Consider the following 24,396-nt stretch of genomic DNA (forward strand, 5'->3'; position numbering starts at 1 on the left):
AGAATGGGTGATGGGCATTGAGGAGGGTACTTGTTGGGATGAGCACTGGGTGTTGTATATAAGTGATGAATCACGGGAATCTACCCCTGAAACCGAGAGCACAGTGTGTGCACTGTATGTTAACTAACTTGACAATAAGTTATATTAAAAAGTAAATAAGCAAAATGCGGCCTCTTGATAGCACTCAAAAGTTAGAGACATAGGGGCACCCGGATGGCACAGTCAGTGGAACCCTGAAGGTTGGACAAGGGACGCACGTTGCTGATGTTTTCCTGCTTGCTGGGATGAAATAAGGGGCAGAATTTCAAGCTTGCGGCTTGAATTGAGAATGAGCGATATCCCACTTCGGGGTAAGAGCACTACTCCGGAGTCCACTGTCTGGGCCACGTCCTGGCTCTCCTTCGCTGCCCCGTGGCCGGGGACAGATTTCCCCGTCTCTCTCAGCGTTGGCTCTTCTCCTGTCTGTGAAATCAAGAGAGTAGGTTGTTGGGTAGGGTCGTTGGGAGAGTAAATGAACGTGCATCAGGGTGGCACCTTCTGACTGGCAGATCTGATGAACACCAGCTCTGATGGCAGGAGAGGAACACTACTGTCTGGTGGCAGGTGGTTCCTGTCCTGTGCCGTAGGTTGTGACGTAGTCAGAGATGGCGCCCTTCCAAGAGGTGGTCACATAGGCGGGCCACTGCACTCCTCGCACTGTTTTCCATCAGGGGTGAATATACAGATGTGCTTGTCCAAATGTGAGCGGTAACTACGGAAGCTCTATGCTGGGATCAGAAGTCACTTAGAGCTTTAAGAAAAAGCAGTGATATCAATATAGTGGACAGATGGGAAAACAATAAGTTAAATACCCAATATCAAGCGGATGACAAGGAGGGGGCATCTATAGAGGACAGGAAGCAATAAAATTTCAAAATGAGTTGGGGAACTAGATAACCAGAGTAAAAGTTAATGTTGTCTTGTGCAGACATAATTCTGGAAACTTCTGGAAAATGCCTTTAAAGTATCGCTAATAAAACGTCTACCCATTTTATGTGAAAAATTTATTTCTCAATTTTATTCCACTTTTGCTAAGCAAGGTCAAGGATAGTGAATAATCACCTCTGATGATACGTTAAAAATGTCTGCCTTGATTTTCTTTTCATATGTATAAAAAATGTCCCTAATGCAGTATTCTCTGGAACAAATTAATATGCACATATGATTTATAATTTCAGGGCTTATGTTTCATATTAAAATGCCCAAGATGAGACTGAAATGTTATTCAATCAACATTTTAGTGAACTTTCTTCAGACACTTTCGTTCTGTTTCTCGTATCTACAAGTACATGTGTCATTTTCAGTGGCTTTCAAAATGACTTTTGCATTTTGGTTATTTGTTCGTAAGATTTTTTTATATTCGTTCAAGAATAATATACTGTTATGTTCATGAAGCAGCGTTGCTTTTGCCAATCTTGTTTATTGATCTTAAAATTTCATGAAAAATTTTTTTAACGTTTATTTCTGAGAGAGAGAGAGAGAGAGTAGGGGAGGGGCAGAGAGAGGGAGACATAGAGTCGGAAGCAGGCTCCAGGCTCTGCACTGACTGACAGCAGTCAGCCTGATGCGGGGCTCAAACCCAGGAACTATGAGATCATGACCTGAGCCAAGGTCAGACGCTTAACTGACTGAGCCACCCAGGCGCCCCCTGACTCATAACTTAAAAATAAAACTTTAAGGGGCGCCTGGGTAGCTCAGTCAGTTAAGCGTCTGACCTCGGCTCAGATCATGATCTCACCATTCGTGGGTTCCAGTCCCTCATCAGGCTCTTTGCTGTCAGTGCAGAGCCTGTTTGGGATCCTCTGTCCCCCTCTCTCTCTACCCCTACCCTTCTACCCATGCATGCACTCCTTCTCTCTCTCTCTTTCCAAAGTAAACATTAAAAAAAGTCTTTAAAGGGGACCTGGGTGGCTCATCGGTGAAGTGTCAGGACTTCCACTCAGGTCATGATCTTAGGATTTGTAGATTTGAGCCCCACCCCCACCCCATCAGGCTCTGTGCTGACAGCTCGGAGCCTGGAGCCTGCTTCAGATTCCGTGTCTCCCTCTCTCTCTGCCCCACCTCCACGCACCCTCTGTCTCCCTCTCTCTCTCAAAAATGAATAAATATTAAAAATACTAAATATTAAAAATTAACATTTTAATTCTTAAAAAAATCTTTTGAGCCTGAAAAACTTAACATTTTCGAGCCCTTACAACATGTTAAATATGTTAGGGTACTGCTGCTGTCTCCTTCTCAAAATGTCCTGAGAGAGGGCCCTACCATCAAGGATGCTGCCTGTGGCTGCATTGTCTTATTTTGATTGTATTGTCTTATTGCACTACTGTTGTTTTATTTTAATGTATTCTTGTGTTATTTCCATTTTATGGAAAAAATAGGAAGTGGTAGAGTCAGGCACTAGACAATGTTCCATGTAATTAGGTATCCTATGGCTAATTTAAAATCGCAGCAATTAAGTCATATACATTTTTTATAAATCTACAATAACACTCTTCAGTCTAACAGAGGGTTATTGAACACTATTGAATTTCCCATTTTTGCAAAACTAATGTGGACATGCCATGGCTCTGTTGTTGCCCCAAATTCTGAGGCTAAACCAGCATTAAATTATGCTCTGCCTTGTGCAAGAGTAAATGTAGACAGAGTTTTCTCTGAAATTTTCCCCCATTCTATTGTCAACCTTTCCCTACCAGTTTCTGGCCAGACTGGAGATGACCCTTCTAGAAGGCCTGCCCCATTTTATTGAGGGAGAGACCAAGACCTTTGTTGAAATTAATAGTTTAAAGTTGAAAACTTCTGAAAATAAATAATACATTTGAAAGGAAATAAAAAATTTGCCTGAAACTTCTTTGGTTATGTTTCTTTTTCTTTTTTAATTATGTAACTCATTTCTTGGTAATGTGGTGAGGCAAGACCATTCTTCCCCCACCGGAAGTAAAGAAATCTCCTGTGAGACAGGCTGATACCTCACTTGGTACAGAGGCGCCTGGGTGGCTCAGTAGGTTGGGCATCGGACTCTTGATTTTGGCTCAGGTCACGATCATGGTTGTGAGACTGAGTCCTGAGAAGGGTTTGGCACTGGGCGTGGAGGCTGCTTAGGATTCTCTTCCTCTCCCTCTGCCCCTCCCCCACTGGCACTCACGTGCTCTCTCTCTCTCTCTGTCTCTCTCCCTCTCAAAAGAAGAAAATATATATATATATATATATATATATACACATATACATATATATATGCTTTGTACAAATGTGATAACACAAATGGAAGCACCTAGCACAATGCTTAGTGTATGTTTTCTTTCAAAAAGAAACGAACACATTTTATTTTAGCCAACTTGAGCTCAGTGTAGCTGGGTTTGGGGGGAGGTGCCAAACTTGTCAACAACACTGATCCAAGTTGAAGTGATGATGACAGTGCCTTGGGTAAGCCAAGCTGGCACATGGAATGGCTCCCATGGCTGTTCGCCAGAGGGAGAGAACTCTACGGTTGAGGGTATGGTATAGATGCCATGACCCTTGGTGGCCGACTCTCCAAACCGATGCTGGGAACTTCCTGACTTGGAATAAAAGCATTGGAGAATGTGTCTTCTTGGAAGACAGAAGAGAGAACAGAAGGGTATCTGTGTTCTGGATGCTGTTCAAGCGCGTAAACTTGCGACTAGTTGATATATAGATCCTGGAGATCTTATGCACAATATAGCGAATATAGACAACAGTATTGTATTATAATCATCAAGCTTCCTAAGAATCTGGATCTTAATTTTTCAACCACTAAAGAGAAATGGTAATTATGTGATGTGATAGAGGTTCTATCATCACATTGTAGTATATAAATGTTATCAAATCAACATGTTTTACACCTTAAATATACATCATGTTATATGTGAAATACATTTCAATAAAAACACACACAGCAAACTTTTATTTCTGCAACGAAGTTTCTTTTGGTGAAATTGTGTTGCTGGAATGCATTTCCCTTGTGGAGGTATTACTCTTTTTGTTTTCCCAAATATCTGTTACGTATCTGTGCATCTATACTGGTATATACACACACCAGATACACACATAGACCCACACTCGTGCAGAATTAGAACGCTACGTATATTCCTGACATACCATTTCAGACGTAGCTATTTCTGTTACTCATGTTTACTCTTTCTTTCTCTTTCAGAGCACTGTGTGAGCACTCCAAAGAACACTGTGAGTCTGTTCTTGGGATCGTGGGCCTGCAGTGGCCTGAAGACACAGACTGCAGTCAATTTCCAGAGGAAAATTCAGACAACCAAACTTGCCTAATGCCTGATGAAGATGTGGAAGGTTAATTTTTAAATCAATTACCGCCGGTTATCTAACATGGACGAATAGATCAGCTCCCTTCTTGAGTTTCCCGGTTGTTATTGTTCTTGCTGTGTTCTATTTAGTTGTCGATCAGGCGGCATGGGTGAGTGAGTCTATGAACTTGATTCGTTGAAGAATGTGGTGCTGATCTGTTAAACGTTGTCTTCATTTTAAAAATAAATTGCAGAGATGTATGTAATATTCCAGGTATTTATCTTAACCATACTCAACTCACAGAGCCCATTATAGGCGGCTTTTATACTAGGGTTCCTGTAGGTAATGGTGAACATCGAGCCTTGGTTACTTTAAAGTTTTTAGAGACCTTGGCAACATAGGATCATCAGGTAGAGAAAGAGAATCCAGGACCTGCCCACCTGGTGGAAGGATTAGAACTGGAAACAGTTGGACACATCAAGGTGTCATTAGAAGCATTGGCTCCATGGGCTATTTCAGGCTCTGACAATCCGTGGAATGGACATGGTTGTCCATTCGGGAAGGTAGTTAATTGCTGAAAAGCATAAAGACACTAAACAACTGACGGGAGAGACGATGCCAAGGGTGAAGGAAAAAGATCCCCATCAGCAAGCAGAGAAAGCCAAGCTACCTTTGGTTGGCTCAGCTTTGTGGAAGACCATCTTCTCTTCAGGAATAGCTCCTTGGCAATAGCCCACCCGTAAATGGATAGATCAGTTGATGCTTCCAGGTTTTCTGTCCAGCGACAATAAAGTGGCTTATTGTTTTTAACAGAATGCTCACCTAGTCACTTCAAGTGTGGCTCTGGACGGTGTGTTCTGGCTTCTAGAAGGTGTGATGGCCAGGCTGACTGTGACGATGACAGTGATGAAGAAAACTGCGGTATGCGTGTGAGATGACACTTTTCTGGAATATACGTTAATGCCTGGCTAGGATAAAGGCCTGTATTTAAAAATGTGAGCTGTTCTGATAGTCATGGGCAGGGATGAAGATCGAATGCTAATGCATTTACTTTTAATATTACCAAATGGCAAGGTAGGACTCAGTAGGTATTTTTCCTGTTAACTCTATTGATTTTCCCTAAATTATACTTCCGTTTATGACCTTGCTGATATATGTCCCTAGTAAAAGGAGAAGCACTTCACAAATGCAAGGGATTATTTTTATGATTAGAAACGTTAAAGCAGTTGTCCTCTGTTTAAAAGTCAGAATAACAGTGTCTTTGCATATGATTTCCATGTTGCTAAAGAGGCATCTAAGGTACACAGACAGAATTCAGGCTCCAACGTTCAAATTTAATTGGAATTCGTTTCCATGCCCTCTCTGATTTTGTCTCTGTCGGCAGAGGATAAAACTCTTTCTGACGTTTCTTCGTGGAGTTCCAAAATCACCAGTGGAAAGGCCAGAAATGCCAATGGTAATTTGAGTGAAGCTAATTCCCATTTTATTTCCCTGCAAACGTCTGTACTTGTAACCTCAGAATGTGTCAGGCAATAGACAGCGGGCAATACTCTTTACTAAGCAATATTCTAGAATAAAGCAAAATGATTGAAAGGCTATCCAAAGAATAGTTTGGCTATGATTATTTACCTTGTTCTGCTTAAGAATGAATTGACACTTTCTGTCACTAAACCACACGAGGCAATACATCTTTTGAATTCATTTTATTCTTTTGGCCTTTGAAATACGAACTATTGCCTGGCTTCCCAAAATGAATTTTCTGTAGTAGACGTTGTCCTTCTGGTCTAGACAAATGTCACAAGCAATAAACTGAAATCCTATCAGTTGTTATAAATATGGACAAGTGCATCTTCTAGATAATTAGGGCTGTCAGGATGATGATCCAATGACCAGGGGTAATTCTCTTAGAGAAGAACATACAGTGTTTGGAGAAGCTACTGTTGTTTGCTTGTTTGTGGTCTTTATGTGGAGAAATAAATCCAAACTCATTGAATATCCCTTATATAAGTCATTTGTCGAGAATCTATTGGATTTGTTTGCTAAACTATGACTTCAGTGTGTTATGGTATTATGAGATGCAATTTAAACTAGATTAGCTTTGATGACTTAAAGAGGTTACATGGCACTCTACTGGGGTGGCTCGACCTAAATCTAAGTAGGGGACTAAATGTATCAGTAGGGGGCTAAATATTTGAGAAATGTAAAAACTTAGTTTTAAATGGTCTGAGTCCTAGAATATGTTTTGCAAAAAGAAATTCAAAGCTCTGTAGGGTTTTAATGACCCTAAAATGCCAGGTTTCTAGTTTAGCAAGGAGTTTTTATCAAAACTTTATTCACTCAATTAAAGGCAGTCAATTCACACCAGAATGATACAATCTGTTGTCGAATCTCTATCAGCACTCAATATATTGATGGCACTACTGAGAGCTCTAGGTAAGGAAAGTTAAAAATGGGAGAGAAATTAATACATTCGGATTTACATTAATTGCTCCAACAGTAGTCAGTTATGAGAAAGCTCTTATTAAGTTTTTCAAAGTGACCAATGATAGAAATTTTCCATATATTTATTTCCCTTTGGGATGTATGTACACATTTGAATGGGCATGTCCGTTACTCTGAGAGAATAAGACACTTAAAATGAAATAAAGAAGTCCTGTGGAGGAGGGCCCGATGAAGGACTACCACCCAGCTTCCATTTCTCATCTTCTCAGTCTGGCCCTCTGGTTCCATGGCCATGCATGTCACCATCCAGCAATGCAAACACCAGCCCCAGTAAAGCCGGGTTTCACCTCAAGCTTCAGGCGGTTTTGATTTATTCTGTCCATTGTGAAGCTTAACACACTTAATGGCTTGGGCTTACTGAATAATGTGACAATTAACCATTCACTGGCACGCACTGCGGATCCTCCAGAACTTCTAAAAACACTGTAGGGTTTTCCTCTCAAAACAGGATTTATTTATTTACAAAATAATTGACGCGTTGGAAATTTATCTTGTGTTTCTTTGGCAAATCTGCAGGAGGAAAACATGGTAGCCGAAGCACACCATTTATAACTATGCTTTTAAAATACAGACTTCCCCTGCGATCCGGAAGTACAGCATTCCTATAAAAACTTTCCTAAGCCAAAATTGTGTGAAGTGAAGAAGCAATTGCCATTAATTTATGTAGAAAAAAATTTTGAGTATTCCCAGAACCTAAAAAATATCCTCCCTTAGGCTTTCTAATACCCACCACACATCTTGCTAGTGGGTATACAAAATAAATCAGGACAAAGCAGAGAGAGAAACATCAAAGCTTCCGTGGCTTGACGCTGAGAGGCTGAGTGTAGTTCCCGGGGAAGGAGCTGGGGGGCGCTACTCGCTGCTCAGCGTGCACCCTGCCTGCGTAAAGCCTGGCGGCAAAACCAATGCTGAAGCTCTTTTCCTTTTTCACTCGCGGAAGCTATTTTCCTGTTTTCCTTTCCGCTGTTTCTCGTGAAAGGCACAATCCTCTTCAGATTGCTCGGGGTCAGTAAAAACAGTTGCTAATGTAGATCTTTTCCTAAAAGCGAAGTGGTGTGATGTGAACTTTCGAAAAAGGGGGGGTACCTGTACATGCGTTAGAATTTAGCAACGACCAGTGTTGCTCTGAAGTGTCATCTGCTCTGGTGGTAAATTTTTGTGATAGTTTTTTTTTTTCAAAAAAAATTTTTTTAATGTTTGTTTATTTTTTGACAGAGAGAGACAGAGCATGAGTGGGGGAGGGGCAGAGAGACAGGGAGACACAGAATCCGAAGCAGGCTCCAGGCTCTGAGCTGTCAGACCAGAGCCCGATGCCGGGCTCGAGCTCACAGACCAGGAGATCATGGCCTGAGCCCAAGTCTCACGCTCAATCGACTGAGCCACCCAGACGCCCCGTTAAACTTTGTTTTGGTTGTGTAATTGCTAATGTAAACAATCGTTGAAAACACTGTGAAACACTGTGAAAACACTGTCCGCCATGTGAACGGAACTGTTAAACTAGCAACTTGAAATAAGTTGATTTTCAGCATAACCTTTTCCAAGCACTGATATCTAAGCCATGAAGAAAAAGGTGACGATCTGGGCAAAGAATTGAACAGGAATGGCATAAAAGAGAGCTGAGGGAAATAACAATGGATTGCATTTCTGGGTTTTGCCTTCATGCATAGATTTGAGTTCGTGAGACTGAGGTTAGAGTTTGCTAAGCCTATGTCCATGCTTTGGCTGGGCTACCAACCAGCAGGAGCCAGGTGGTACCTGGTCTGTGACGTGAGCAGCATGTCTTCTCAATGGGGCAGTTAAATGGGAATATAGCTAAGACAGTTTCATTATATATACTGTAGACATAAAACCCTTTATGACATAAATACAGCATCACGATTATTAATTGATCGCTGTTCTGTGTATAAGGATATACACCATATGCAGAAAGACTGACGACAATACAAATACTCAGGTGTCATTAAGTGCCTTCCTGTTTATCTTCAAGTGATTGAAAATCACTGGGCTCAATGGGGCGCCTGGGTGGCTCAGTCGGTTAGGCATGTGAATTTAGCTCAGTTCATGATCTCACGGTCTGTGGGTTCAAGCCCTGTGTCGGGCCGTGTTGACAGCTCAGAGCCTGGAGCCTGCTTCAGATTCTGTGTCTCCCTCTCTGCCCCTCCCCACCTCATGTTCTGGCTCTGAAAAATGAATCTTTAAAGAAATCTTAAAAAAAAAAATCACTGGGCTCAAATAAAATAAAATCTTCAAATATAATCTTTTCTTGGGGTCAAAACCCCTTTGTGCTGCAATCAAAGCCTCTGACTCTGATATTTGTGGGGTGTACAGCTTGATTTTTAAAGTTTTCCAAAAGACCTGTTTTCCTATCCATTTGGATTCTTTAACACTATTTCTATGACTTCTCAAAGAGAATGGCTTACGTGGCATTGTTAGCAAATAGTAGTCTCCAGGCCTCTCTTTCTCTTTGCTTGTGGATGACCCCGACTGTGCTCTGTAACTGGCCGAAACAGAGTTCGAGTCACTATGTCCGTATCATGTTGGATACTCACAAATGGCTTTCTCTTTTGATATTTTTCTACTTCGTTCACTGTTTAGCTATTTCATTTGGCATCTTGGACAGGCAGCCTGAAATGTCAGGGGGTGCTCTGTGTAGACCTAGACTTGGATTTTTTTTATTAATATGAAATTTATGTTGTTCCCATACAACACCCAGTGCTCATCCCAACAGGTGCCCTCCTCAATACACATCACCCACCCTCCCCTCCCTCCCACCCCCCATCAACCCTCAGTTTATTCTCAGTTTTTAAGAGTCTCTTATGCTTTGGTTCCCTCCCTCTCTAACCTCTTTTTTCTTTTCTTCCCCTCCCCCATGGTCTTCTGTTAAATTTCTCAGGCTCCACATAAGAGTGAAATTTAAATCCCAGCTCAGCACCTAGAGACTGTGTGACTTTTGGCCAGTCACTTAATTTCTCTGGGCCTCGGCTTCCTCACCTGCAAAACGTAGAGAACGCCCACTTTATCCTCCAGAGCTTGGAATGTTTATTCTGTGCCTTTATTCATTCCTCAGAAGGCAATAACCAAGCACCCATCTGCCATGGTGCTAGCATATCCAGGGGGCAACTCAAAGGTCACCCTGGGGATTTCCCTGGAGGGGAGGAGTCCTGTCTTGCTTGGTCTTGTTTCAGACAGACCAAGGTCTTGTTTATGGCAGAGGAGATGAGGCTGACATGCCATGTCCGAAGCGCAAGCCGGGCAGAGCCACTGGTTCGCATCATAAACACCAGCAGCAGGGAGCTGTCTCATCCTGGAGGTAGACTTACCTGGAGGCAAATGTCCCCATCTCCCTCCAGGATGAGTCATGGAAGGGGGCCCCCAGCCTGCAGTTTAAAGCCTTTCCATTCCCCCATCCTGCCTCCTCAGAGGGTCCTAAGCCAGCATATGTTGAAGAAGGTGACATGGGGATGTCACCCCTAAATGGGGGAGGAGTTGGGAGGAGCTGCTGAGGAACCATGAGCCCTATGGTTTGTGCTGGTGTTGCTGTTCTACAGGTGCTTCCGCTGGTCCTTGAGATTGGAGTTCCATCTCCCAGGGTTCCATCTCCCAGGGTTGCATCTCTCAGGGTTCCATCTCCCAGGGTTCCATATCCCAGCGTTGCATGATCTGCAGGGACCTTGAGCCTCGCTGCTGCAGCTTCGGATGCCAGCCCAACATGGCTGCATCCAGACTGCCCCAGCCCCAGCAGCTCCAGGACCCAGATTCACCTGCCTCTTCTTTTTAAAAAATAAAAAATTTTAATGTTTATTTATTTTTGAGAGAGAGAGAGAGTCCGAACGGGGAGGGAAAGACACTCAGAATCCGAAGCAAGCTCCAGTCTCTGAGCTGTCAACCCAGAGTCCGATGTGGGGCCCGGACCCACGAACTGTGAGATTATGACCTGAGCCCAAGTGGGACGCTTCACCAACTGAGCCACCCAGGCGGCCCTCCCTGATGTTACGTTTTACTTCTTACAGTTCAACTTAGCAGACCTAATGAGCCCACCTACTCACCTTATATTTGCCTGGGAGATCCTTCCAATACAAGAAGCATCCACTTTAAGGTGGTTTGCTGCCTTTATCGATGATGACAACGTTTTCGGTAGAGAGACAAAAAAACCAACGGTGCCCCAGTTCAGGTGGGACCTGCCTCTGGCAGGGAAGCCTGCTGCTTCACAGAGTCTTTGTGAAGACGAAAGCTAGAGTAAGGGAACGACACAGCGCAAACTTAGCACACGTAGGGCAAAGAAGCATCTGGTTTGCCTGGGACCAGGGGAGGTTTTTGGACTGAGGGACAGTTAGTGCTCAGAACAGGAGGTCTTGGGTAAGCTGGGATGGCTTGGTTACTTTAGCCACACACCATGGCCTCCAGGAGTGGGTGTTGTCATGATCTCTGTGGTGGTGGTGATCATTCTGACATAAACAATTATTTGGTTTCATGACCTGAAACTCCATTAAACATCCCACTCCATCCATATCTGTCTATATATTTTTTAAATTTTTTAAATGCTCATTTGTTTTTGAGAGAGAAAGAGAGACAGAGCATGAGCAGGGGAGGGGCAGAGAGAGACGGGACACAGAATCCGAAGCAGGCTCCAGGCTCTGAGCTATCAGTACAGAGCCCAGCACTGGACTCGAACCCACGAACCATGAGATCATGACCTGAGCTGAAGTCCTATGCTTAACCGACTGAGCCACCCAGGCACCCCCATAATGTCTTTAATTTTTAGTGGAGGCACACTCTTCATTTTAAAGCATATATTTAAAACATAATTACACCAAAAACATCACTTTAAAAAGAGTGGTTTCTTTGCAAAATAATAATACTATCTTCCATGTGACTAATGTCTTGACCTGTTCATCCTACTTCATTTATGCTCATCATAACTCCACAAAAGAGGTATTAGGCCACACAAACTTCTATGAGAAAAGAGACGATACAGAGGATAATGCTCATACTCATTTAATCTGTATAGCAACCCTATGTAGCAGGCATTATTATTACTATTTTATAGATATTGAAACTGAGGTTCAGAGAGGTTAAGTAACCTATCCAAAGTCACACAGCTAGTGAAATTAGAGGTAGGACTCAAATTGCTTTCTACCCCTTATGTGTATGATACATTCTCATTTTACAGAGGACTGCAGCTAAAGACTTGCACCTAGATCCCAACTGGATCTTTCTCTGTAAGGCTGTGATTTGGAACAGTTGATTTATTTTCTCTAAATGTCATTTTTCTCACTTATAAAACAATGATCATCACCTGACATACTGATATTGTGGTGTTATTATAAGAAATAAAACTGGGGAGCCTGGGTCGCTCGATTGGTTCAGCATCTGACTCTTGATTTCAGCTCAGGTCATGATCCCAGAGTCATGGGATTGAGCCCCGTGTCGGGCTCCCTGCTGAGCATGGAGCCTGCTTGAGATTTGCTCTCTCTTTCTCTCTCTTTCTCTCCCCTTCTTGAGCTCTCTCTCTAAAAAAAATAGGAAAGAAAGAAAGAAAGAAATTTGAGCCCTGAATATTTTTTAAAAAACAAATATTTATAATGTGTATATGTAGTGGATAATGAATTCTATCATTATTATTATTATTACTGTTAAGAATTCAGGCCTTATGGATGTCCCAGAAAATCTACTTCTGTGGTCGTTCATGGCCCATTCCAAAAGTCCACATTCTCCGGACTTTTAGGAAGGGTACCTTGTGAATAATCAGAAAGGCTCATACTGTTTTCTCTCATCCTCTGCTGGCAAGTGGTGACGTTTGTAATGAGACTGATGAGACTGTTATTGTCAGAACACTCCAGATGATGTCTGTATCCTCTGCTAGCTGAAACTCCATAATATACCCATGAGTTCCTAGAATAGACATCTCTGGGCCTAAGACTGTTCCAGATGTACCGCTAGTGAAACACCCTCACTGTTCATTTCCTAGAGTTTTGAATGGTGAAACACTTTAATCTAATTGTAGCTCATAATAAAAATTTCTCTTCTAGTGACTTATTTTGGTAACTGTTTTCAATGAAAATTTTGATAAGAGCAGATTTTTTTTTCTTACAACGGATTCCAAGACAGCTGAGTCAATCACCCACAAAATTTCTCTGAATTATTTGTAGTAGGTCAAACAGGAAATAGCCTCTTTTAAGAAAGTCCTTATTTGATCACTGCTTTGCATTTCACTCACCTTAAACTAAATGATCTTTTCCTGGGAAGTGAAGAGACTTTCTGTTCCCTACATTTGTTTGTTTGTTTGTTTGTTTGTTTGTTTTAATATGAAATTTATTGTCACATTGGTTTCCATACAACACCCAGCGCTCATCCCAACAGGTGCCCTCCTCAGTGCCCATCACCCACCCTCTCCTCCCTCCCACCCCCCATCATTTAAAATGCACATGTGTTGAAGGCCTGCCAAGGGCTATTGTGACATGTGGGGGGTGGGTGGGAAGCCAAAGATGAACAGCATGTGGACTCCTCCTTCGTGCACCTAGCAGCCTAGTAAGGACCATGGATCCCACTGGAGTGACAAGAATGCATTAGACTCTTGGCATGTTTCAGCAGATGTATGAAACGCACTGCCTTTGATGCAAATGGCATTTTTTAAGTTCATTGCAAGTTCTTGCTATTAAATAGGCAAATTACAGTTCAAGCTTATGGTCTTGATCTTGTGCAAATTACGTTCATTTCTCCTATTAATTGATGAAGTTGACATCCTTAGATCTCTTAGGCTATGTTACTGAACTAACAGCTTTTGTACCAGGCTTTTAAATGAATTTTGTTGGACTGATGAATGGATAAAGAAATTGTGGTTTATATACACAATGGAGTACTATGTGGCAATGAGAAAGAATGAAATATGGCCCTTTGTAGCAATGTGGACAGAAATGGAGAGTGTGATGCTAAGTGAAATAAGCCATACAGAGAAAGACAGATACTATATGGTTTCACTCTTAGGTGGATCCTGAGAAACTTAACAGGAACCCATGGGGGAGGGGAAGGAAAAAAAAAGAGAGGTTAGGTTAGAGTGGGAGAGAGCCAAAGCATAAGAGACTCTTAAAGAATGAGAACAAAATGAGGGCTGATGGGGGGTGGGAGGGAGGGGTGGGTGGGTGATGGGTATTGAAGAGGGCATCTTTTGAGATGAGCACTGGGTGTTGTATGGAAAGCAGTTTGACAATAAATTTCATATATTAAAAATAAATGAATAAATAAACATTAAAAATTAAAAAAATAAAAATAAATTAATTTTGTTGCTATTTGGCATAGGAGGCACCTCTTACTAAACACACAGATGGCCTTTCTATTTGTTGACTGAAATTACATTTTTAAGATAATATGCATCTAAATCACTAGGTTTTAGCATATTTACTTAAAGCATAAGTTATCATTTCATAGTTGAGTCTAATGCAATGGCAAATGGATTCTGGAGGCAAAAAGAACAGCTAAAGATGAGCGTCAGTGTATAGCTGTTTTTCCATTTTTTCCCCCTTTTCCCATATGTCACTTTTGATCTTCTCTTAGGAAAGCTGTCCTATTTATATTGCAGCATGGAGATTATCGAATATTTCTGCTCTAAAAATTACAGTTTTCATGGTATACAGAAGTCAAGCCAAGCCTTTTAAAAAAAATGCTTATTTATTTATTTTGAGAGAGAGGAGAGAGAGAATGAGCATGTGAGTGGGGGAGGGGCAGAGAGAGAGGGAGAAAGAGAATCCCAAGCAGGCTCCGTGCTGCCAGCACAGAGCCTGACGTGGGGCTCCATCTCATAAACCATGAGATCATGACCTGAGCAAAATCAAGAGTCGGACACTTAATTGACTGAGCCACCCAGGCACCCCCAGAAGTCAAGACGTTTTAAGAAGACAGAAATCATGACTTTGCGCTATAATTTTGCTACGTTGCTTCATCAAATCCATCATTATTTTTATCTCCACATCTATTGCAAATAACCTTTTCTTCTGTCTTCAGGCTGTAAAGAGAGAGATCTTTGGGAATGTCCATCCAATAAACAATGTTTGAAGCACACAGTTATCTGTGATGGGTTCCCAGACTGCCCTGATGCCATGGATGAGAAAAACTGTTGTAAGTGCTTACCTTGAATTGACCAACACAACTTTTTATATGTTAAACACTGATTACCTCTAATTTTGAATATAATCTAGAAATTTGGAAATATGTATCAAAAGCTTTTAGTATGTTCAGATCTTACGAACAAATCTCCACTTATAAAAATATATGCAAGAACATAAACGTGTAAATTATATGCACAGTGATATTATTCTAATATTATTTATCACATGGAAAAATTATAATTTTATCCAACTATATAAAAAAAAGGGACAGAAAATACAACCCTAAAATGCAATAATATGCATTTGGAAAATCAAATGGAAAGAATAATTTCTCCTGGGTTCATTACATGTCATTAGGCAAATAAAACAAAATATAAAGTATTATGTGCACTATTGTCGTGAATTTTTAAAGTGCTGATACCCACATATAGGAAAAGATCAGAAAGTCACAAGAAACAGTTTACAGTTCTTATCTCTAGGTGGTGGGATTATTAAGTGTTTTTGCTTTTCTGTCTTTTCTACGTTTTCTAAATGAATGGCCACTACTTTTAGAACCAGAAAAAAATTATCTCTCAAGATATTTTATCTACTAGTAACAGAAAGCCCAGCTCAGGCTGACTTAAACAGTGAAGACTTTATTTTATTTTATTTTATTTTATTTTATTTTATTTTATTTTATTTTAATTTTATTTTATATCCTATGTCTCACTATGTCTTGTATTATCATTTTAAAAGTCAAGTACAGGAAGGATTCTTGAGGCTAGATGTTGGAGTTCAGCACCTCTTCTTAGATTCTTTAAGTTCAGCTTGACTTCAGACTAGGTCTGCGAGAGTCCAAAGATGGCTGCCAAGAGCAACTGAGATGCCATGCTTTCTTGATCATATCCAGTGAGAAGGAGTGATGATGACCTTGCCCTCATCTCTGGAATATCACTTAAGCGTTCACTCAGATTGGCCAACTTTGAACAAGGTTCCAGCTAGCATTCAGGGGTCTTTGTGTGAATTAGAAAAGATACCACCTAAATAGCTGGATTGCAAAAAGAAGCACCCCTTAGTGAAAACCAATTAGAAAAAATGCTGTTTCCTTCAGGCTGCCCCTGTCCCAGGTTGGGATGCATGGTCTGGCCAACAGGGTTTGAGAAGGAACTATCTTGGAAAGCACAACCCAAGAAATGGTAGGCCAGAACTCTGATCTTGGGTCCCATCTTTTCTGTTGGGCTAGTAACTATACTCAGAAAAAAAATAGTTGTAGCTAGAAAATGCAGCGTCCCACTTACACTAGTCAGGATCTTCTGGAGCTGTGGGAAGCTGAACAGAATCAGGTTCCCTTAAAAAAGGAGGAAGAAAGGAAATGGATGTTAGGCAGGCGGGCAATCAAGGAGTGTCACTATGATTTTAAAAACCCAGCAGAATTAGCATGTGATTCAGGGAGTCATTTAATAGTAGAGATTTTTAAAGAATAAACATTATCCATGTATGTGGAGAGAGCTGGTTTCCATCTTGTGGTCACTTCATTCTGCTCATCCCCAGTGCTGGCCTCATGCCACAGCAGATTTTAACGCTGTTCTCTCAATCTTTGGAAGTTCTGCTGCTCTGGGTACCGCTTTTCCAATCCTGGTGTCAGAACTAGACGATTTAGTGACCTGGAGATGGTAGTATCATTTAAATGCTCGCTATTTGCATGGATTGGCATCTGTGATAGGAGTTTTTACCAATTCAGTTATTCTGTCCTGAAACCTGTTTGGAGGCCTCAGGGACCAGCAGCTTTTCTTCCTTCCCTGCTCCTGCTGACAGATGATAATGTGCATGTGGATGATGATCACACTTGTTTAATGTTTCCATCGTCTCGCTTCTTGTTCCCCATGCCAGCATTTTGCCAAGACGATGAACTCGAATGCGCGAACCATGAGTGTGTGTCCCGTGAGCGCTGGTGCGATGGTGAAGCCGACTGCTTGGACAGTTCTGATGAGTGGGACTGTGGTGAGCTGTGTGTTTCTGCCATTGGCCACTCACTGGAACACCTATCAGCTATTTAAGCTTAATAAGTCCTAAGTGACTTCACAGAATTTACTGACCAATTTCATCTGTTTTGTTTTACTGTGATAACAGCTGGCAGTAGTGATTCATAGATGTTATTTCCAACGCACAGAACATTTCCCCCTAAGTTATTTTGTTATTTGAAATGTCCATATTATATGTAAAAACATCTGGGTTTAAATTGTTATGACCATATAGCTTCTAGAATACAATTTTTAGACTCTTTATTATCACCCAGCTTCAACAATTATTAATATTCTGTCATTCTGATATCATGGACACCTCCTGGAATAGGGTATTAGAGAGGATCTTCCACATGAATAGACATTTCTCCAAAGAATACATACAAATGGCTAAGGCACATGAAAAAATGCTCAACATCACTCATCATCCGGGAAATACAAATCAAAACTATGAGATACTACCTTACACCTGTCAGAATGGCTAAAATTAACAACTCAGGAAACAACAGATGTTGACGAGGATGCGGAGAAAGGGGAACCCTCTTAACACTGGTTGGTAGGAATGCAGACTGGTACAGCCACTCTGGAAAACAATATGGAGGTTCTTCAAAAAGTTAAAAATAGAACTACCCTACAATGCAGCGATTGCACTACTAGGTATTTATCCAAAGGATACAAAAGTACTGATTCAGAGGGACACAGGCACCCCAATGTTTATAGAAGCTTTGTCAATAATAGCCAAATTATAGAAAAAGCCCAAATGTCCATTGACCGATGAGTGGATAAAGAAGAGGTGGTATGTATACACAATGGAGTATTACTTGGCAATCAGAAAGAATGAAATCTTGCCATTTGCAACAAAGTGGATGGAGCTAGAATGTGTTACCCTAAGTGAAATAAGTCAGTTAGGAAAAGACAAATATCGTATGATTTCACTCATGTGGAGTTGAAGGAACAAAACAGATGAACACGGGGGAAGGGAAGGAAAATTAAAATACTATAAAAACAGAGAGGGAGACAAACCATAAGAGACTTAATGATAGAGAACACACTGAGGGTTGATGGAGGGGAGGTGGTGGGGGGATGGGCTAAGTGGGTGATGGGCATTAAGGAGGGTGCTTCTTGTGATGAGCACTGAGTGTTGCATGTAAGTGATGAATCACTAGATTCTACTCCTAAAACTAATACCACACTGTATGTTAACTAAGTTGAATTTAAATAAAATCTTGGAGGAAAATAAAGAGAAAAAAATGTAAAATGCTAATGGAAAATCCAACAAACTATATTCAAAATTTTGAAATAAATTATTATTGATTATTTTTTAAAAAGCGGGTCTTCCGTCTTCCCTGTGCTCTTGCTCTAGATCCAAAGGAAATAGATATCTACCTAGCTCCTTACATGGACAGGACCTAAAGGCATCTCCCACCAGTATCCAGTGTTGCAGTTTGTAATCTTGGGTTTGATTAATTTTGTTGTCCCATACTCATCATCCTTCCATTCACTGAGCTCTTATTTCAGTCCTTTGCATCATCTGGCCACACCATGATCATCATTTGTGCTGTGATTAATTGCACAGTGTTTCACAAGTAATCTATGGCGTAGGAAGTAGAGAGGATGCTCTATTGTAAAATAGGAATTAGAGCATATACCAAATTAGTCCTAACTTAACATCGCTTGCCTACCCTTGCCTTCTCACATACTCTCTTGAAAGGAAATGAAATGAACAAAGTGACAACTAACCCCTGATAGCTGTGCAAATCACTGGATAAACTCAAGGGATTTGAGTGCTGCCTCTGGTCGTCTTGTAAGTCGTAAAGAAAAGTTAAGAACTGCCCATGTCTTTCACTAGAGCCTGTGGTTCCTGGAGGGCAGAGAACATTTCTAATTCACTTTTTGCAGTCTTCCACAACACTGAGAGCAGTGCTAAGCACAGGGCAAGCACTCATCAAGTGGTTCTTAATTAAAACAATGAAACACAAACGCAAGCAAAGCGAAAGCATGTTAAGTTAGCCTTTGGTTTCCTGAGCAGAAATGTTTCTAATTAGGGTTTTCCCTTTCTTTTTTTTCTCCGCAGTGACCCTTTCTAAAAATGTGAGCTCCTCCTCATTCCTGACGGCTCACAGATCTGCCAAAGAACACCACGTGTGTGCGGATGGCTGGCACGAGACGTTGAGTCAGCTAGCCTGCAAGCAGATGGGTTTAGGGTAAGGTCAGTAGTTTGTAGCACTGATGAGTTTCTCAGAAGGCTTCGTGGAATTGGCAATAACATCTTCCTTATGAATGCAGAGTGAGTTAGTGCTCTCACATAGAGCCCTCCAGAGCATGGGAAATGAATCAGGTGAGAGAACCATATTTTATGACAGGCACCTGCTCTGAAGAGGCTGCGGTGAAAAGCCACTTTGATGAAGCCTCTCGCTACACATAAATGCAGTAATTGTATTTTAACAACTTCTGAAAGGAAACACTTTGAGTGTTTGCAAAAGCATTAAGATGGTTTCCTCCAAGCAACCTGGATGGGGAAATATTGAGGTTTTTCTCCCAAGAGGTACTGAAAATTTCTTTTTAAGCAACACACATTTTTTAATAAGTTGAGAAATAGAACTTAAAGTTGACGGCATTTCAGTTTACCCTCAGTAGTAATTAGGAAACCTAAATCAGGAAATAGTTCGCCATTTTGGCTCCTTAGTAGAATGAAAAGACACTAACTCTGGCTTTGATACAAATAGACTGAAACCTATACTTTGAAAGTTGGATACTTGCTATTCTGTGGGGTTTTCTTTTTCAGTTCTGTTGAGGATGGAAAGCAATAACTGAGGGTCTTAGATGTATATGTGAGGATATGTATTCACATATATATTTTTTTTTACCCCTGCTGTATGTGAGATTTGGGGGGAAATGTGGAAATGATGGAAATGATGGAAATAAAAGACAAATTTTAAAATTCTAGAATAAAAAATTGAGTAAATGTCATTTCCCAGGATTCCACTGAACAAACTTGAAACAATTTTTCAATAATGAGCTATGAATTATGGGATAGAAACTAGCAGCGCATTTTTGTTATCTCAGTTTGAAGAGTGACATAAATCCCAGTATCTTCAGCCTATTTTCCCCATGTAAAGTCTTACATCTTTGGAAAGTTGAGTAACTGATGCTACTGTGTAAGAAAGAACTTTCAACTTTGCCAGAGCGGAAAAATTATATCCATCAAGATCCATTAAATTATACTTCATTTTCACAACATCCTTACGGATATCTAAATGAAATGGCATGTGACTGTGATCAGAGATAAATGAAAAGCCTTTTGAATGAGCTTTATTTTCCTCTCACCAAAACATAGGTTATTTCTTAATATGAAAACTGGATTAACATAATGATCGATAACTCTGTTGAGAGTTCTGAGGAAAAGTCGCAACCGCAAAGATTTTGCCAGCTGAAAAATTCTTCTGACAGGCCACCCTGCTCTATTATAAACAGAAGGGATCTTGTTTTAAATATTCTCTTTGATATCTCTTCTAATTTTTTTGTATATTGGATTTTCGTTTTTTATTTTGATGAGATACATATAACATAACTCACCATCTTAACCATTTTAAAGGGTAAATTCGGTGGCATTTAGTGTATTCACAATGCTATGCAACCATCTCCATTATCTGGCTTCTTTCACTTAGCATAGTGTTTTTATACAACTATGGACCAGCATTTCATTGCTGTTTCTGGCTGAAAAAATATTACATTGCATGGATACACCACATTTTTAAATCTGTTCATCCAACGAGGCACATTTTGGTGGTTGCCATCTTTGGCTATTGTATGCATATTGGATTTTTTTTTTTAATTTCTTACGCTACTTTCTTCATTTCCTTAAAATAGTGGGAAAATGTTATTTCAATATATTAGATATTTAAAATGGAAAAAGACATCTAGATTTTTTTTAAACATACCTTTATTTCACAGAAAGGCTAGGAAAGTCTGAGAGAGCAGTGTGGCTGGAAAGCCATAAGCATTATTTGAGTGAGTTAATGGGTAAGTAGTGATAAGTCTTTGAAGGAAATGAGTAGGAAGGGTAACCTTAGTATTTTTGTACTTTCTGATTGCCGTCAAGAGAACTCTTCAGTTTTCTTGGGTAGATCGTGAATTGACAGAAATCTGGAGAGCCAGGCTGGGGCAGGAATGAAGATAATGGGCAAGAAGAGGCCATTGATTCCTACAGTAGGAATGGGCTACTTAGGAATCTGCTCTGTTCCCACTGTCTCTGGTGAGTCGCAGCTGTACTGTGAATTCACAGTTCTGCCACTGATGCCTCAAACTCTAAGTGACCCTGCATCTGAGTCATTTCCTCTAGATTCAAAGTCCCTACAGAAAGGTCTGTCTGGCCATGATTAGTCATTGACCTACACTCCAGCTGCCAAAGGAAGGGAAAACATTATAGCTGTCCTCTTTAAGCTTCTGGAGTGGAGTAGGTCTGTCTTTATACCTTCAAACATGCTTTACACCCAGAAACTTGAAGCTTAAAGCACAACCCCAATTAGTTCTATTCAGTATGTCTTTCCTATTGGGTTTTTGTTTTGTTTTGTTGTTGTTGTTATTGTTGTTGTTGTTGTTGTTGTTGTTTTGAGAATCTGCTTATGGGCCTTGAACTAGAGTAGGCATTATGTGGAGGATGCAGGGGTGAAAATATCATCAAAGAGCTTACCATGTAGTGGGGAAGACACATAAGGAAACAACCTAGAACATAACGTTGTTGGAAAAAACTTCCAGACTCTTTGTCATCTGAGAATGGTTCATGTACAGCATAGCACCTGGCATACCTATTAGAAGTATATAAGAAAAATATTCAACTCTATCATTGTCTTGATATTATAATATACATTTATTAAGTCATTCATTTAGTCATTCAGTAAACATTTATAGAGAATAGCGTTGTAGTGTAGTGTCCCAAACTAATATACTTTAACTGCAAATGCAGGGAGGGTACAGGTTGGAGTTAGTTTATCAAAATGTAAGTCTAGACCGAATTACATGTTTTGCGGGGCTTCTATTGAAATACTTTCATGATAGAGGCAGTTGATTAAAAAACCTACACTTGGAGTTTTTCAGATGCAAATTACACCTTCCATGTCTAACAGCACAAATGCTCAGCTCTCAACTAAGTGCTTGCCCAAATGAGAAGATTGAGAGTTCTGTGCTGAATCTGTACAACTTTTTACGCCCATCTGCAGATATCTTGAGTTCACCCCAGCCTGGAAGTATGATGACTATTTGATTAGACAAGGATATAAATCAGCCCCTAATTCTCATGACAGTATATTGACTTTGCTACCTACATGCCCAGTATTAGAAACATATGGACATTTAATCAACAATACAAATCAGAATTTAGACTGCCCTCTAATACTTGCCAAATGTTCAGTTCAGACATCTGGTATTTGAGAAAGTTGGTCTAAGAGAATGTGATTCTCGGTGTCCCTTGGCTTCATAAACTTTATATAAAACCAGATCATCTGGAAATAGGCTATTCTACTTTGACAAAAATTCCTATATGGGATTGGTTGAAGTTTGATTTTGTGTCCTAATGTTTTAGAGTTGGTCAATAGAAGCACCAGGCTTCCAAATAATATTTCTTTATTTTGGGCTAAACCACAAAGATAGCCTCAATTGTATTACCTGAGAGTCGCTGATATAAGGATTTATATCGAAATTTTTCCCGGAAGTGTACTTCCAGGGAAAATCTTCTAACTTCAGATTCCATTTGTCACATAAGGATGGTTTCCTTATTGATTGACTTCCATGAAACTCGTGAAGCTCAAAGACAAGACTAAATCCTGTGCGGTAGTAGATTCAGCCCAGGCTGCTGGTCCTGTACAAGGAAACCATGGAAAAGAAGCTTGAATCCTTATGGTCTTTTTTTAAAAATATACAATATAATTCATATACCATAAAATTCACTCTTTGAAAGTGTACAATTCAGTCATTTTTAATATATTCACAATATTGTGCAGTCATCACCACTGATTCCTAAACATTTCATCACTTGGAAAAGAAACCCCATGCCTCTAACAGTCACTCCCCGTTTCTCCTCCCTAAACCCCGGACAAACACGACTTTCTGCTTCTAGAGACTTGCCCATTGTGCACGTTTCATAAAAACAGAATCATCTAATATATGCCTTTTTTTGTCTGGTCTCTTTCACTTGGCATAATGTTTTCAAGGTTTATCTATGTTTTATAATATGTATCAGTGCTTCATTCCTATCTATGGCTGACTAATATTCCATTGTGTAGATATATCCACACTTTGATTATCCATTCCTCAATTGATGGATATTTGGGTTGTTTCCATTTTTGGGGCTCTTATGAAAATGTTGCTAAGAACATTGATGTACAAGTTTTGTGTGAATGTATGTTTTCAGTTTCTCCTGGGTGTAGACTCAGGACTAAAATTGCTAGGTCAGATTTTTAATTTTTTGAAGAACTGCCAAACTGTCTTCCAAAAGGGCTGCACCACATTATACTTTTCCCAGCACTGCATGAGGGTTCCAATTTCTCCATATCCGTGTCAATACTTGTTATTATTTACTTTTTATTGTAGCCATTTTCTGACTAAAAGGTATCACTCTGGTTGTTATTGAGAATATGCCATAGGAAGGCAAGAGTAGAAGCAGGAAGACTAGTTAGGAGGCCACTGAAGTCATCCAAGTAAGACATTTGGGTGGCTCAGATCAGAATGGTAGCAGAGAACATGGCGATAAATGATTTAATCCTGGATATATTTTAAAAAGTGGAGCCAACAGGACTCCCTGACAGATTGGATATTGATTGGAGATTGAGAAGAGTCACGAATGACTGAAAGGGTTTTTTTTTGACTCAAGCAACTGTAAAGATAGTATTGTGGTAAACTGAGATGGGGAAGACTGTAGATGGAGCAGGTCTGGGGAGAAAGATCAGTTCTGTGATCTTGTGAAATTTGGGATGTCTATTAGACAGCCAAATGGACTCTAGTCCGGAGTTTAAAGTTGCTTTTTTAAAATTTTTTAAAAATTTGCATCCAAATTAGTTAGCATATAGTGCAACAATGATTTAAAGAGTAGATTCCTTAGTGCCCCTTACCCATTTACCCCATCCCCCCTCCCACAACTCCTCCAGTAACCCTCAGTTTATTCTCCATATTTAAGAGTCTCTTATATTTTGTCCCCCTCCTTGTTTTTATACTATTTTTGTTTTCCTTCCCTCATGTTCATCTGTTTTGTCTCTTAAAGTCCTCATATGAGTGAAGTCATATATTTGTCTTTCTCTGACTAATTTCGCTTAACATAATACCCTCCAGTTCCATCCACGTGGTTGCAAATGGCAAGATTTCATTCTTTTTGATTGCTGAGTAATACTCCATTGTGTGTGTGTGTGTGTGTGTGTATATACACCACATCTTCTTTACCCATTTATCCATCGATGGACATTGGGGTTCTTTCCATACTTTGGCTATTGTTG

At 40.3% G+C, this 24,396-nt stretch overlaps 1 protein-coding gene and 1 long non-coding RNA gene across 14 annotated transcripts in view; one reads left to right on the top strand and one right to left on the bottom strand.

Moving 5' to 3' along the window:
* CORIN (corin, serine peptidase) overlaps positions 1–24,396 on the top strand; it is a 257,422-nt gene that overhangs the window by 187,839 nt on the left and 45,187 nt on the right. For 8 of the 13 annotated variants that reach the window (XM_045056421.1, XM_045056418.1, XM_045056415.1 and 5 more), the window contains 6 exons: positions 4,208–4,353; positions 5,122–5,229; positions 5,693–5,764; positions 14,809–14,922; positions 16,782–16,892; positions 18,987–19,116. In XM_045056421.1, coding sequence (XP_044912356.1) covers positions 4,208–4,353; positions 5,122–5,229; positions 5,693–5,764; positions 14,809–14,922; positions 16,782–16,892; positions 18,987–19,116 — 681 coding nt within the window. The remainder of the gene's footprint in view (positions 1–4,207; positions 4,354–5,121; positions 5,230–5,692; positions 5,765–14,808; positions 14,923–16,781; positions 16,893–18,986; positions 19,117–24,396) is intronic. The other 5 variants (XM_019829551.3, XM_045056413.1, XM_045056414.1 and 2 more) reach the window with 2 other exon arrangements.
* On the bottom strand, positions 39–10,653 carry LOC123385075. The gene is made up of 3 exons (XR_006597113.1): positions 9,802–10,653; positions 9,231–9,307; positions 39–790 (listed from the first exon to the last, which is right to left on the bottom strand). It is a non-coding gene; the product is annotated as an uncharacterized LOC123385075 (long non-coding RNA).

Source organism: Felis catus, chromosome B1 (assembly GCF_018350175.1).
Source record: "Felis catus isolate Fca126 chromosome B1, F.catus_Fca126_mat1.0, whole genome shotgun sequence".
Classification (NCBI taxonomy): Eukaryota; Metazoa; Chordata; class Mammalia; order Carnivora; family Felidae; genus Felis; species Felis catus.